At 43.6% G+C, this 15,705-nt stretch overlaps 1 protein-coding gene across 1 annotated transcript in view; it reads left to right on the top strand.

Annotated features, from left to right (window-relative positions):
- The window catches only part of ACSM1 (acyl-CoA synthetase medium chain family member 1), a 48,490-nt gene extending 37,242 nt beyond the window's left edge, over positions 1-11,248 (top strand). Inside the window, exons 10-14 of the mRNA XM_004750268.3 lie at positions 161-262; positions 6,367-6,494; positions 7,576-7,675; positions 9,363-9,482; positions 10,929-11,248. Coding sequence (XP_004750325.1) covers positions 161-262; positions 6,367-6,494; positions 7,576-7,675; positions 9,363-9,482; positions 10,929-11,015 — 537 coding nt within the window. The 3' untranslated portion in view covers positions 11,016-11,248. The remainder of the gene's footprint in view (positions 1-160; positions 263-6,366; positions 6,495-7,575; positions 7,676-9,362; positions 9,483-10,928) is intronic.
- Positions 11,249-15,705: the final 4,457 nt, after the last annotated feature.

Raw genomic sequence — 15,705 nt, 5'->3', positions numbered from 1 at the left:
CCTGATTTCAAAGAGTCCTGACAGTTGTCATCTATTTTCTGGCGGGGCTCCTCTCCCCATTTATTCTCAGTGGTGTCACACAAATGGGCAAGTACTGTGCGGGTGGGGCAGGCATGCTGGCATGGCCCAGCAGTGTGGGATTCACGACTTCTTTTTCCAGATCATTGATGACAAGGGCAACAGCCTGCCGTGCAACACTGAAGGCAACATTGGCATCAGGATAAAGCCCACCAAGCCCATTGGCATCTTCATGGGCTATGAAGTAAGTGGCGATCCTCACCTGCCCCCTTCCAGGCCCTCAGAATCCCTTCAGGGAGCTGTGTGGGTGCTAAGGTGGTAGATTCAACTCTGCACCCTGAAGCTTCTTCATAGCTCCCTTCAGTCACTCCAACTCAATAAAGCCTGTTCTAATTAATCTCTAAGCTCCTAGGGTGTTCTCACATCCCTTCCTGTCCCAGCCAGCTGGCACTTAAGTGCCGAAGGGTAGAAAGTAGCACCCCAGACTTGGGTTCCAATGATCTCTTGAGGAGGCTGAGTATGCAAGAAGCCTTGATTGGCTTCAAATCCTACAGTCCCACTTCCTAACAGGGTGTGCACAAACCTATTATCCTTGCTGAGCCTCCGGAGAGGACAGGGGTGGTCGCATTTCCCAGAGGAAGAAACTGCAGATTACAAGCTTTGTATGTCTTCCCTATGTCAAGTAAATGGCAGGTCTAGGAATCAAATCAGCATCTTTTTGGTTCTCAAACCCTACATACGAAATCCAGGGATTACATAAAACTATAATAGGCTCTAAGGAACCCTGAACCTCTTGACCACAGAAATGCTGAGCTTCCAAAACTGGTCAGGGGAGAGTGAACAGACCTTGAAATTGACTTTAGGCCCATCTCCTTTCTCCATAGGAACAGTCACTGGTGTCACTGTTGGCCTCATTCTGTGGCCTCCGGGGGTGGGTGGTGCTGCTCCTTTTATGATGTTATTGCCCCAAAGCAAATATGCAGGCCCTAGGTTTATTTCACAGTAGCACAATTTTAGGCTTGGATAAAAGAAAAAATAAATGGAGTAACATGTATATGGATCAGTAGCTCTCAACGCTGCTTGTATGCTAGAATCAGTTGAGGAGATTTAAAAAAAAAAATCAATTCTTGGATCCAACCACAGAGAGTCTGGTTAAATTAAACTGGGATGGTCCAAAGCAACAGCATTTTTTTTTTAAATTGGAAAGAACGTATTTTATTTTACACAGACGTCCTCTCCTGGGCCCACACCTATGTACATCTATACCCCGTTCCACTATGATATGTTGCCACTCCTCCACTGAGAGTTGTTTGTTTTCTTTCTTTTCTTTTCCTGAGCTAAAATATAAAGTTTACCCTTTTCACCATTTTTAAGTGTAGAATTCAGAGGCCCTGAGTAAATCCACAACACTGTACAGCAGTTACCACCGTGCATCTGCAGAAATTTTTTTCATTCCAAATGGAGACTCTGTTCTCATTAAACAGTAACTCCCCCCTCCTCCTCATATCCCCAGGATTTTAAACTTTAATATACTTTTTGGCTTTAAGAATTTTCCTATTTTAGGTACCTCTACCAAGTGGAATTATACCTTTGCCCTTATGCGTCTGGCTTATCTCACCTAGCACATGTTTTCAACGTTCATCCATGTTGTAGAATGTGACCAAATGTCATTTTTTTCAGGCTGAATGGTATTGTCTGGGTATACCATATTTTGTATATCCATCAATTTCTTAATAGATATTGAGGTTATTTCCACCTTTTGGCTACTGTGAATAATGCTCCAATGAGCCCTGGTGTGCAACTATCTGTTTGAGTTCCTGCTTTCACTTCTTTTGGGTGTATACCTGAAAATGGAATTGCTGCATCATACGGTAATTCTATATTTACCTTTTTGAGGAACTGCCAAAGTGTTTTCCACAGTGGCTGCACCATTTTATATTTCTATCAGCAGTGCACAAGTGCTCCAATTTCTCCATATTTTGCTAATCTTTGTTATTTTCAGGTTTGTTGTTTATGTGTATAATAGTCATTCTAGTATGAGAGAAGTGGTATCTCATTGTGGTTCTGATTTGTGTCTCTTTGATGACTTAATGTTGAGCATCTTTTCATGTGCTTATTGGCCATTCGTGTACCTTCTCTGGAGAATTGTATATTCAAGTCCTTTGCCTATTTTTAAAATTGGGGGTTTTTTTTGGTGGGGGAGGGGGGTTGTTTGTTTTGTTATTGATTTGTAAGAGCTCTTTATATATTCTGGATATGAGGTATATTATAAGGTATATGCTTTGCAAATATTTTCTCCCATTCAGTGCATTGTCTCTTCACTCTTTTGGTAGTGTCCTTTCACGTAAAATTTTAAAAATTGACATTTTATCTATCTTTTTCTTTTGTTTCCTGTGCTTTTGGTGTCATAGTCAATAAATAATTGTCAAATCCAAAATCATGAAGACTGCCCCCTATGTTTTCTTCTAAGAGTTTCAGAATTTTAACTTTTATGTCTAGGTTTTTGATCCATTTTGAGTTAATTTGTGTATATTGTATATAAGGTAACTGTATTCATTTGTATCTGAACATCCCAGTTTCTCAGTGCCATTTGTTGAAAAGATTGACTTTTCCCACTGAATGGTCTCAACATTCTTGCCTAAAATTCATGGACAATATATGTGAAGGTTTCTTCCTGGGTTCTCTGTTCTATTCTGATCATTATGCATCTTTTTTATTAATGCCAATATCACACTGTTTTGATTACTGTAGTTTTGCAGTAAATTTAAAAATCCGAAGTGTAAGCCTTCAACTTTCTTCTCCCTTTAAAAGGTTGTCTTGGCTATTTGGGATCCCTCAAGATTTCTTATGAATTTTAGGATATTTCTATACCACTGAGATTTTGATAGGGAGTGCATTGAATCTGTAGATGGCTTTGGGTAGTACTGTCATCTTAATATTAAGTCTCCAAATAATACAGTATGTCTTCCCATTTATTAATACCTTCTTTCATTTCTTTTGCTAATAATTTTTATTTTTCTTTGACTTCCTTGACTAAATTTATTCTTAGTATTATATTCTTTTTGATGCTATTCTAAATAGAATGGTTTTCTGAATTTCTTTTGTCCATATATAATTTTTTCTGTCTTTTAGTTCTTTGTCCATTTTTTTCTTAGTTTTTTATCACATTTAACAGGTTTGACTCATTTTTATTTCTTCCAAGTTTTTACTTAAATCCAGCTAGTCAACCTATAGTACAATATTAGTCTCAGGTATAAAATTTAGTGATTCATCGCTTACATACACAACCCCAGTGCTCATCATAACAAGTACACTCTTTAATCCCCATCACCTATTTCACCCATCCCCCTGTCCCTCCTCTCTGGTAACCATCACTTTGTTGTCTACAGTTAAGAATGCGTTTCTTAGTTTTCCTCTCATTCCCTCCGCCCAACGTTCATTTGTTCTGGTTCTTAAATTCCACATATGAGTGAACTCTAGAAATCAGATTCTCCCACTTCCCTAGAGGTTGAGGTTTTTGGGGTTTCATTGTTTTGTTTTTGATTTTGAACTGTTGAAGGCTATAGTAGTCTTTTGTTGTGGTACTTTTGCAAATTCTTTAAAGTCTGTTCTTTATCATGTGTGATCACTGAGGTCTCAGATCCTTTAGCTCATGTTAAAACATTAGTTAATGTTTTGACAGAGATTTCCTTGAGTGGCAGGAACTCAAATGAACAAAGAAAAATGTCACCAACCAAAAAAGAGAGAGGACAACCACTGTGCAGATGGGTTCTGTGCTGGGACACGCCTTCACCGCTTAGCTGAACTTGCTCTGAGCCTAAGGATCAGCCAGAGATGAAAGCTTAAAGTCTTCTCAGGACTTTGCTGAGCATGGGTCTTGCTGGGGGAATGTTCATGGCTATCTTAATTTCCCCATGTACATACCTGTCTTGAACATCTGAAATTCAAAAAAACAAACAAGAACAAAAAACATACAAAACTCACCCAGCATCTCCCCCAGACCTTGAAGGTCTATTGTATATCTCCACCCATAATCTCTTACCTCAGGTGTCTTCACTTTTGTAGTTTGCCTGGTAACTTCTATGACCAGTGCCTGCTGCTTTTTTTTTCTGAGTTACATAAAATCAGTACCTTGCACCTGTCCTTCAGGCAGCCCCCCAGATAAGTTAGAACAAATGCATGCAATAACCAATATTTTACTTCAAAATATCCATTTTTTGAAAAGTTGATTTAGTATCACAAATGGAAAACAGTAGTATTAGCCAAAAAACAGAAGGCAATTATAACCATAACTGTAATGCAAACAAAGCAATTTTTTTTTCATTCTAGATAAACCCTGTTCCCACTAAAAGCTCTAATCCTGAAACTCACTCTTGGTGGTTCCAGAGATTTTAAAAACATGTCAGAGCATCTCGTTAATACAATCAGAACAATGGGAAGGGAACCTAAAACGGGATGTCATTCAGTGTTTTTTAATTTTTTTTTCTCCTGGAACCTGTTAAAATCATTTTATGTTTCATGACAGGGATGATCTCAACACATTGCTTAGTGGTCGAGTGCATAGGCTGTGGAGCAAGAATTAAATTCAAATACCGACCCTACCTCTGACCAGCTCAGTGACTTTGAAGAAGATATTGGGCTTCTCTAAGCACTCATTTCTTCTATTATGAGTTATGAAAATCTAGCCTCACATAAAACCTGCACATAAATGTTGAGGGCAGCTTTATTCACAATGGCCCAAGCTGGAAACAACCCAGAGGCCCTTCAATGGGTTAACACCCAAACTGTGGTTCATCCATAACATAAACTACCATTTAGTAATAAATAGGATCAAAGTATTGATGAACATAAGATAACTGGATGAATTTCCAGGAAATTATACTGAGTGAAAAAAATAAAAACAAAGCTAGTCCCAAAAAGTAACATACTATAGAATTCCATTTATGTAACATTCTTAAAGTGACAAAATTATAAAACTAGGGAATAGATCAGTCCACTGCCAAGGGCTTAGGGGTTTGGAGGGAGGTGGGAGGGAAAAGAGGAGGGAGATGGGTGTGGATACAAACGAACAAGACAGGAGATCCTCAGGATGAAAGGACTCTTCTGTATCTTCACTCTGGTGGTGGATATACAAACCTGCACATTTGATTCAATTGCATAGTACTAAACACACCCAAACACACACAAAAAAGCACAGGTAAACTGCTGGGAGATCTGAGTGAGACTGGTCAATATCCTGGTTGTGATACTGAGCTGTAGTTTTGCAGGATGCTACCATTGAGGAAAACTAAGTAAATGGCCCAAGAATCTCTCTGTGCTATTTCTTTTAACTGCATGCAAATATATATTTATCTTTTTAAAAAAGATTAATTTATTTGAGAGAGAGAGAACATGCATGCATGAGTATGTGCATCAGTTGGGGAAGGGGCTGAGGGAGACAGAGAATCTCAAGCAGGCTTCACGCTGAGTGTAGAACCCTACGCAGGGCTCAGTCTCAGGACCCTGAGATTATGACCCTGAGCCAAAATCAAGAGTCATCTGCCCAGGGGCGCCTGGGTGGCACAGTGAGTTAAAGCCTTTGCCTTCGGTTCAGGTCATGGTCCCAGGGTCCTGGGATCGAGCCCCACATCGGGCTCTCTGCTCAGCAGGAAGCCTGCTTCCTCCCCTCTCTGCCTGCCTCTCTGGCTACTTATGGTCTCTGTCTGTCAAATAAATAAAAATAAAATCTTAAAAAAGAAAAAGACTCATCTGCCCAGCCAACTGAGCCACGCAGGTGCCCTGCAAATATATAACAATCTTAAAATAAACCATTTAATTGGAAAAATAAAAGCCGAAATCAAGAGTCATCTGCCCAGCCAACTGAGCCACGCAGGTACCCTGCAAATATATAATGATCTTAAAATAAACCATTTAATTGGAAAAATAGAAGCCCAATAGGTTTTCTGGGAGGAACAGATGAGGTAGTATTTTGGGAAGGAATTTCATTTAACAAAAGTTTATTGACACTTGCTCATTTGTCCAGGCACTGTGTGAGTGCTAAGCTGAGACCAATAAATAAAACACAGCATCCATGTTCTAGTGGGAAATTTTTTCTGAGAGTGCCACACAAAAGAGAATTGTTACTTTTTAAAATTAGCCTTAAAATTGGTTCAGTGCTGTCCTCTACTTGAGAAGTAGTGTTCATTCAGTACTTGGATATAATGAAAGTAGACTCAGGGAGATTACAAAACTTGCCCAGGTGGCAGGTCGAGCAAGGAGCAGGATCCAGACTCAGATCTGAGCAGCAGGTTGTGGCTCATCATCTCTAAACTCATTGCCTTCAACAAAGGAGTTTTGTGGTCTTTGCAGGACAACCCAGAAAAGACAGCTGAAGTGGAGTGTGGGGACTTTTACAACACTGGAGACAGAGCAACTATGGATGAAGAGGGCTACATCTGGTTCCTGGGTAGGGACGATGACATCATCAATGCCTCTGGGTAGGTATGACTGACCTGAGCCAGAGACATCGCCTTCACATGCCTCATGGTTTCTAGCTTGTTTGACATTTATCCAAACTTGGTGACAGGACCCTCAGGCTAACTCTGAACAGAGCTTTGTCTATGAGACCCTTTTCTGGGGATATTAGTACACCTCCCCCAAGCCCTGCATCCAGAAAAGTCAAAATGTAGTTCAGGAAGGTCTGCAAAGGGGAACCATAATAAGACACTATGCAATTTAAAGGATTTAGAAGGAAGACTTTACTTAAGCCTTTATGGGTTGAGGAAGCTTCCTCTATGTCTGACTCCTCTAATGGGACATAACATGTCACTGAAAATTTTAATAATAAATGACAATGAAAACCTTTTTGGAGCACTTACTATGAGGAATCACACTCTATAGTGCCTCATATAACCCATCTCTCAATGCTAGAAGGTAGGTGCAATTGTGCTTATTTTACAGATGAGGCAACTGAGTCACTGCCTAGTCAAGAAAGTTCCTCAAAGAGGGCTATATACAACCCAGACTTACCAAAGTTGTCTGCCTCCAGGTCATTTGTCCCTAACCTAAGTGATTTGGAAAGAAAGAAAAAAAAAATGACACATTATGCCAGAATAACAAGTTCTCTTAGATATTTCAGGGAATATTTCAGGGAAATTGAGGAAATTGTTTACTTTTTAAATTTCTGAAACCTGCTAATCTAATGGGGAAGAGTATGCAGAATTTGCGTGAATACTTAAGATAAAGGTTGAGAGTTCCATTACGTTTCAGGCCAAGGGAAGCTGCTAGAGCCAAGGCCCAGAGCTCGGGGAGGGCTAAATATTCACCCTCCTCCCTGAGCAGAGGCAGTGAGGTGAGAAACTCTGGGGAGCGTGCGAGTGTTGTATCTCTCAGCACAGAGTGTGCATTCTTCATGTTTGGGGCCCATGACAGAGCCAGGTCCCAGGTATCTGGCTCCCTGTGACAGTTTTCCTGCAGAGCAGAGGTAGATGTGACCCTCCAAAACATGAGCCCTGAGGACCTGGGTCTCCTGACCTGGGCAGCTGCTCAGAAACCAAACAAGAGCCATTGATCCTGCAGGAACCGCATCGGGCCCTCAGAGGTGGAGAACGCCCTGTGCGAACATCCGGCGGTGGCTGAATCAGCTGTGGTGAGCAGCCCGGACCCGATTCGAAGGGAGGTAAGGAGGAAACAGAGGTTGTCGTGTCTGTGTGTGGCCATTAAGGCAGGTGCAGGGGAAGGTTCCTGTCTCCACTGCCTGGGACCTAGGGTGGAGGGAGGCCCAGGGAACGTGTATGTGCATTTACACTGTGTGGTCAGCAGAGGGCAGTGTGGCCCCCCTCGTGTGTGAGGGATAATGATGCTTGTGAATGTGGCTTGCGGCTGGGTTGCCTCTTTGTTTTGTTGACTGTTTCCTTTGCTGTGCAGAAGCTTTTGATCTTGATGAAGTCCCAAAAGTTCATTTTTGCTTTTGTTTCCTTTGTCTTTGGAGACATATCTTGAAAGAAGTTGCTGTGGCTGATATAGAAGAGGTTTCTGCCTATGCCTCACGTTGAGGCCTTTTATCCGTTTTGAGTTTATCTTTGTGTACGGTGTAAGAGAATGGTTGAGTTTCATTCTTCTACATATAACTGTCCAGTTTTCCCAACACCATTTATTGAAGAGACTGTCTTTTTTCTACTGCATATTTTTTCCTGTTTGGGCTGCTGCTGCCCATGTCCTAGTTACTGTGTCCTTCCTGCCTGCTGGCTTATTTCCCACTCACTGCAACCCCATTAATTAAGGACTCTGAGACCCTCTTTTACAGAGACAGAAACAAGCATAAGGAGATTAAATAAGCTGCCTGGTCACAAAGCTCTAAAGTGGTGGAGCCAGAATGGGAACCTGAGCAGCCTACTCCAGAGCACGCATTCATTGATTCACTGTGTGCTGAGCGCCTATTGTGTACAAGGCCCTGTACCCTGTAGTAGCGACATAAATAATATCAACAGAGTTCATCACCACCATTTATTTAATGCCCACAGAACTCTATCTACAGTAATAGTGAAAATGGTGATGATAGGAGTACCTGGGTGGCTCCGTCAGTTAAGCATCTGCCTTTAACTCACATCATGATCTCAGGATGCTGGGATCCAGCCCCGAATCGGGCTCCCTGCTCAGTGGGGAGCCTGCTTCTCCCTTTCCCCCTGCCTCTGCCCAGGAGTTGTGCTCACTCTCTCTCGAATAAATAAATAAAATCTCTTTTTAAAAATAAATATAAACTTTATTTAGCATAATGTTTAGAAAAATAAGTTCAGTCTTTTTTTTTCCCTTTTTTTTTCTTTTTTTTTTTTTTTAAAGATTTTATTTATTTATTTGACAGACAGAGATCACAAGTAGGCAGAGAAGCAGGAAGAGAGAGATGAGGAAGCAGGCTACCCGCTGAGCAGAGAGCCCGATGCGGGGCTCGATCCCATGACCCTGGGATCATGACCTGAGCCGAAGGCAGAGGCTTTAACCCACTGAGCCACCCAGGCGCCCCATAAGTTCAGTCTTTAAGAAAAAATGCTGATGATAATGATGGGAATAAAAATCAGTTTAACCTAGCTTCATGGTTTATATGACCGATCTTGATGAGTCTTGGCATCCATAGCCTGAGGAATGAAGCTGTGCCTTCCCCACATCACAGAGAAGGACATGGGGGATAAGAGAGGTGAAGTAATTTTCCAGGCAAAGAGTAGAAATTGGAAGTGTGGAAACTGTCCCTATTCTCTTCCAGAGGCTCAACTGTCAACTTGTTTTTCCATTTCCTTAATAAACGTTTACTTTTTAGACTATACATTTAGTTGCCACCCACCCTGAGCCTCCACTCTGGTTCTGCACTGCAGGTGGTGAAGGCGTTTATTGTCCTGACCCCAGAATTCCTTTCCTATGACCGGGATCAGCTCATCAAGGAGCTTCAGCAGCATGTGAAGTCAATTACAGCCCCGTATAAGTATCCCAGGAAGGTGAGTCAGGACAAAGGGATAGGATCTGGTCCCCTCCAGTGGGCCCAGGGCTTTGCTGCCCCAAATCTCCTCAGGTCAGCCTTATGTAGCCCATGGAATGAGCATTTTTCTCTACCAAAGAAGCATTCAACTTAAGGGTTTGGGGGAGATCAGAGAAATCTGTATCCTGTGTCACAAAACAAAAAGGCTGACAAGTCAACCCACAGAAGAAAAATCAGACAAGAGCCTAGAAATATCCAAGAAGGTTATTTGTAATCTTTCACAATTTGAAAAAGACATTCAAGTCAACATTGCCACATTTTTAAAAAACATTATTTGTGGTAAGAAATGTACTCTAAATTGAAGCCCAATACATATATAGATACACAACAAACCAAAGTTAGCAAAATAATATTTATTGTAGCATAAAATACATTGAGAGTTTTTACTCTGTTTTGTTTTCAGTGCAATGTGCAAACTATGAAAATGTCCAACAAGAGAAATGATTAAATTATTCGTGGTATTTAATGCTGTCCTGTAATTTAAAAAGATGACACAGATTTTTTATTTGTAATATAAAACATCACAAAAATATCTTAAGAGAAAAAAGCAGGCTGTGAATAAATACCCTTGTTATCTGACTTGTTGAAAAACGTTTGAAAGGACACCTGGGCCAAAAATTTAACATGTCCTTCTTTTGTACTAATATGTTGCTGTGTTTTCTGGATGTTTACCTTCCAAACATAAAGGTAGATAGGTAATATTTATTGAACTCTTAACGTGTGTGCCAGGCTCTGGACTCAAACTTTACATGTATTATTTCATTTAATTCCCCCAAACCTGAGATGGTATAACCATCCACCTTATAGAGTGGAGATGGAGGCTCACAGACTCGCAGTAAATTGCCTGAGGTTGGAGTGAAGAAATGGGCAGAGCTGGAAGTCACACCCATGTGTCTCAGACAACAGAGTTCATGCTTCACCTGTAAGGCTGTGTTGCCTCATAGAGAGGAGACAGGAGAATGCATGCCAGTTAGGAAGGGGCAGATGTCACTGTGAGTAACCCAAAGCCATGCGTCTTAGCGGCTTCTACTAGGGAAGTATGTTTCTAGCACCTGCCACATGTCCACATGGTCTTCGTGGGACCAGGATAAAAGAGCGCCCACCATAGGGAACTGCCAGGTGCTATATGAGATGGACGGAGGGGGAGCCAGACTCAGTCCCAGGTGTTCTGTTCGAGGCAGCACGTCTCACTCCCTGCACATCTCACTGGTCGGAGCTCATTACAGGACTACATCCAACTTCCTGAGTCAGAGGACAGCCTGACATTCTTGGTGGAGCCTCTTGGGGTCACAACATGGTGCCAGTCCATCTGGGGGACTGTGCAGGGTCAGAGGAGGGGTGTGGGATACTGGTAGGAAATGACAGCAGGACTAACTCAGGGTGGGTTTGCTTTATCCCTGACCAGGTGGAATTTGTCTCAGAGCTGCCCAAAACCATCAATGGCAAGATTAAAAGAAGTGAACTTCGGAAAAAGGAGTATGGTCAGATGTAATCAGCAAAACCCTCAGAAACCACTGAGCCATCTTCACCAAATCCCTGGTGCCTCAGTTTCCCCACTGTGGGGAGGATAAGGAAGGGAGTGATTGAGATTGATTTGTAAGAGCATCAGGGGTGCCCACATTCCAGAATTTTTGCTCTTTTATATTAGTTTCAGTCTCTTGTTTCCAAGTCCACCAGTGAGCACTCAGAATGTGGCCAGGGTAATAAACTGACATTAGCATCCAAGGGGGACTTGTGTTGTGCTTTTACTTTGTAAATGAACTGGTGCTAAATTCTGTCCCTCCAGGATTCTCCCCAGACCCCATCAGAGAGGAATCTAGGACCAGATTCTCCCTCCTTGTTCCAGGGACCTGGGTGACTCCTTCTGTCTTTTCAACAGCCAGGACACAGAGGACTGGGGAGGGACCCTTCCTTGGCATCAGGTGTCCACCTCTGCCTGGCTTGCCCACGCCCTGCTGGAGGGTGAGGTCAGGGTCAGAGGTAGTGAGGTGGCTGGGGAAGGAGGAAGAGGCTGAGGGCAGCCCAGCCTGGTGATTCCACTTACCTGCCAGACCATTCTTCCCAGCTCCATCCAGCATCCCATTGATCTGCTGCTGCTGTTGCTGCTGCTGCTTCCAGACCCCCGCCAGCTCCAGCAGAGGTGTGGGAGGGATCTGCCCTGTGGGCACCCAGGAATCCTGTAAGATGCCTCCAGCTCTCTCCACAGTTGCCCAAACCCCAATCTTCCAAGGAGCCCCAGAGCTCTGTTCCCCAGCCCTGTAGGATCCCTCACTCACTCACCTTTCCCAGGGTCAAGGAATCTCTCGGTCTCGCCAGGGGCCCAGGGCTCTCCCCACAGTTCATGGGGTCCTCCTGCCATCTGGAGCCCAAGAAGTGATGTGGGCAAAGGGCAGGGCATATCACAGGCTTGAAACAGGAGGGACCTGTGGTAGTCACCTGGGCTGCCTTTAATAACTGACATGTGAGGCACTGGATCTGGGAAGACTCTTGGCCCATCTGTATGTGCTCAACATGTGGCTTCCTCTCATCTTTTGCACAGTTATGGACACTCCCCATTCACTGAAGGAAAATAGCTCAGGGTCACACACCTGGTAAGCAGGACAGTAATCAAACTCTAGATTCCTGGTTTGTCTCCAGGGGCTACAAAGGGTTTCATCGACGGGAGGCTGACACTGGCTTTGGGGACACATCCTCAACTCCATGACTGATCTCACCTGTTTGAGGCCCCCAAACTCTGTTCCCTGCTTCTTCTTTCCCTGCTCCCAGTTCCAGTCCTAGTCAAGGTGACTCAGGCCATCGTTCATGGAATCCCCTGGTCTGCCTTATAGGCTGGGCCTCTCTTCCGTTCACTTTTGGGCTAGTCTGATGCACCCCTTCCATAGCTGCTCTCTCCTTCTACAACAAGGACAGCCCAACTCTGGGGCTCTTGAGGTGGACAGCAGCATCTAAACAGAATTTAACACTATTGTTTTGTTATACTTGTTGGCTTGTTATTTTATGGTTTCTTCATCTTTATGTTAAAGATGTTCTCCTAAGTGAGGGTGGTTGGAGTGGAGGCAGGGTGGGAGGTATGGATTGTCTGGGGGATGGACATTGGGTGGGGGGTATGTGCTATGGTGAGTGCTTGAATTGTGTAAGGCTGATGAATCACAGACCTCTATCCCTGAAACAAAAAATATATATGTTAATAAGAGAAAAAAGCTATTGTTCTATTTTAGCAGTGCTAGAATGGTTCCTGTTTTAAAGAAATTTACATAACAATAAAGTGGTGGTGTGTAGAGCACTGATTTTCAGCTGCCTTAGGCCTTAAGGAGTTGAGGAAACACTGTGTGAGTCCTAGGGAGACACTGTTCAAGAAGTTCAGCTCAGGACAGGGCCCAGGAGAGAGGATAACATGGGGTTTGTCTAGTCTCCTGGGTCCCTGGCGCTGCCAACATGCTTGGCTGTCCCCACCCAGCACATCTGGAGCTCCCAACTCTCTGGGTGTTGTCCTGCATCCCCCAGGGGAGAAGCTGGTGAAAGTCTTCTCTTAAAATGCTCTCATTCCTGGAGGTCCCAGGAGATGACATGAGAGTCCGATTGGATTGTTTCCCTCTGAGCTTCATCATATAAAGCCAAAGCTAGTGGGTAGGAGGGTCACAAAAGAGAAGTGACAGATCTACTTTGTTCAAATGTCTCAGCCAATTAGGGATGATTTTGAGACCATACAGTCTTCTCACACTAATACTGGAGAATATTCCAGCCCAGAAGACATATTTGATTACAACTGTGTCATGCTCGTATCATTCAGTTCCAATGTTGCTCTTTTTCTTTTCTTTTTCTTTACTTCTGTTTCATTGATAGAGGTACTTCTCAGTTTCTAAACATACGTAAATTTCTAGTTAGCTTTTAATCAGTGATTTCTAGCACGTTATGTTACCACAAAATGCTCTGTTGTCTGTGATTTCATGCGTCTGAAAAAAAATTGAAATTTCCCTTATGGCCAAAGGAAATCAGGAGCATTTTTGTAACGGTCTCCTATGTGCCCCAAATCTGTGTGTCCTCCACAGTGGATATGGATGTGGACAGATGTATGGAGACAGCTGTGGGATTCAGATGGTTTGCCATCAAGATCGATATCTTGTGGATGTTCTGTCTGCGTTGAGTTGCTGGGAGAGGGCTGGAACCTCCTACTCTGGTTGTGTATGTGATTGTTGTTGCAGTTTGGTCCTCCTTTGCTTTCTCTGTTGTTCAGCCAGAGGCGCTCAGACGGTAGTTTGGAAAGGGAGAGCGCACCCAGAAGAGGGAACAGGGACCTGGGTTGGAGGGAGCAAACAAGGAGAGCCAAAGTTCCAGAGAGGACCTGTCGTTGCGATGGCACGTGGTGGGGTATCAGGTGGGAAGGGGCTTTGTACCAATGAGGTCACCTGTTGCATCCATGTTGAGCTACTAGGGGCAAAGGCAGCTGGTTGGTGGAGAAATTAGAAAGGTTCTAGGTTGCTAAGGAAACGTTCAAACCTGGGAAGGCTTGGTGGAAGATGGATTCTCCACACCAACTGCTCCTGAGAGTTCACTTTACCTGCTAATGTGTCCTGCTGACCTTGTACTTTACTAACCTGCTGACCTCCTAACCTTTCTGAACCATGCTCCTTCCCTTCAAGTACTTATTCTCACTCTGACACTGTCCCTGACTCCTTCTTCTCCTGACCAACACTTCCCCATCCTACCCTCTATTTCCTCCCTATTCCCATCCCTAATTACCACCCTGTCCCCTCCCCAACCTCCCCTAACCCCCCCACCCTTCCCTCTCCTGCCCCCCCAACCATCTCCACCTCCTCCCTGGGGCCACAGTGCGCCTTAAAAGGATGAGGACATGATGCTGCAAAGGCTTCTCTCCTGGTTCCTCCTGCTCCCATGTCCCAGTTCCTCAAACCCAAATGTGAGTAAACAGGACACTTCAGTGGCGTCTTCCTCCTAATTTTTTTTTTTGCATATTATTTATTTGAGCAATGGAGAAAAGGGTCACAGGTATAGGGAGAAGAGCAGAGAGGGTGGGAAAGAGAGAATCCCAAACCAGCTGTGCAGTGAGCCCAGAGCCCAAAGAGGGGCTCTATCTCAGGACCATGAGATCATGATTTGATCCAAACCAAGACTTGGTCACTTAACTGATTGAACTACTTGGGTGCCCATGAAAAAGTAAAACCTGTACTCCCAGGAGAGAGAGAGTCAGACAACAGTTAGGGAACACCCCTGGAAATAAGTAGACTTCTTTAGATCTGCTTGTACCAGATTATGAAAGAGGGTTCTGGAAGTGTGAGTAGTCAGGAAGGACCCTTGTATTGAGTCAGACTCATCCCACATGATGACCTCTAGTCAAAATAGACTTCATTCTGTTTCATTTGAGTCTTCAGAAGAGGGAATTTCTTGGTCGTCTGGATTGGAATTATACCTCTCTACCTAGGCTGCATCTCATGGATCAGTTCACCTTTCTCATTCTACCCCATCTCTGAACTCTTGCCTAAACGAACTGGTCTTGCGTTTCCCACCTCCACCTGCTCATGGCCACTATCGGAGAACCGAGTGTTTTTGGCCCCACTGGCTGTCATCTAGTGCAGAGTCAGCTACTCGCTTCAGCATCCAGACAGCTGCCAGATGTCCTGAGTGCCCACGACTGGGCGTGTTTGATATTTATGACAAGGTGGCCTCTATCTTTTGTACATTTGATACCCATGATCAACCACTGTGCTGACAGCTACTGCTCTCTTTCAGACAGTGGCTATTCGAAGACAGTGTACTTTTCCCGCTAGCACACATTTTCCTGACTTCAGCTGTGAGGGATGAAGAGGAAAATGTTATAGATTTCAGGAGCTCCTTTCTAGAGAGGTGTGTTTGCACAAAATTCAACCCTGATGTGAATTAGTATGAATTGCATTGTGTCTTTTCCTGAAATACTTCTAAATGTAGTTTTTGTTAAATGATGTGTTCCTTACCTTGGTGTTCATATCTAGGAATTCTGTATTCTTTTAGAATTCCTGGGCACCTGGGTGGTTCAGGCAGTTAAGTGTGTGCCTTAGGCTTGGGCCATGATCCTAGGGTCCTGGGATTGAGCCCTGGTTGGGCTCCCTGCTCTGCTGGCAATCTGCTGCTCAGTCTCCCTCTGCCCTTCCCCCTCTCTCTTTCAAATAAATAAATACATTCTTTAA

Source organism: Mustela putorius, unplaced genomic scaffold, assembly GCF_011764305.1.
Source record: "Mustela putorius furo isolate JIRA1106 unplaced genomic scaffold, ASM1176430v1.1 tig00004007_pilon_pilon_pilon, whole genome shotgun sequence".
Classification (NCBI taxonomy): domain Eukaryota; kingdom Metazoa; phylum Chordata; class Mammalia; order Carnivora; family Mustelidae; genus Mustela; species Mustela putorius.
The sequence above is the reverse complement of the archived record's forward strand: the minus strand, read 5'-3'. Positions and strand labels throughout refer to the sequence as shown.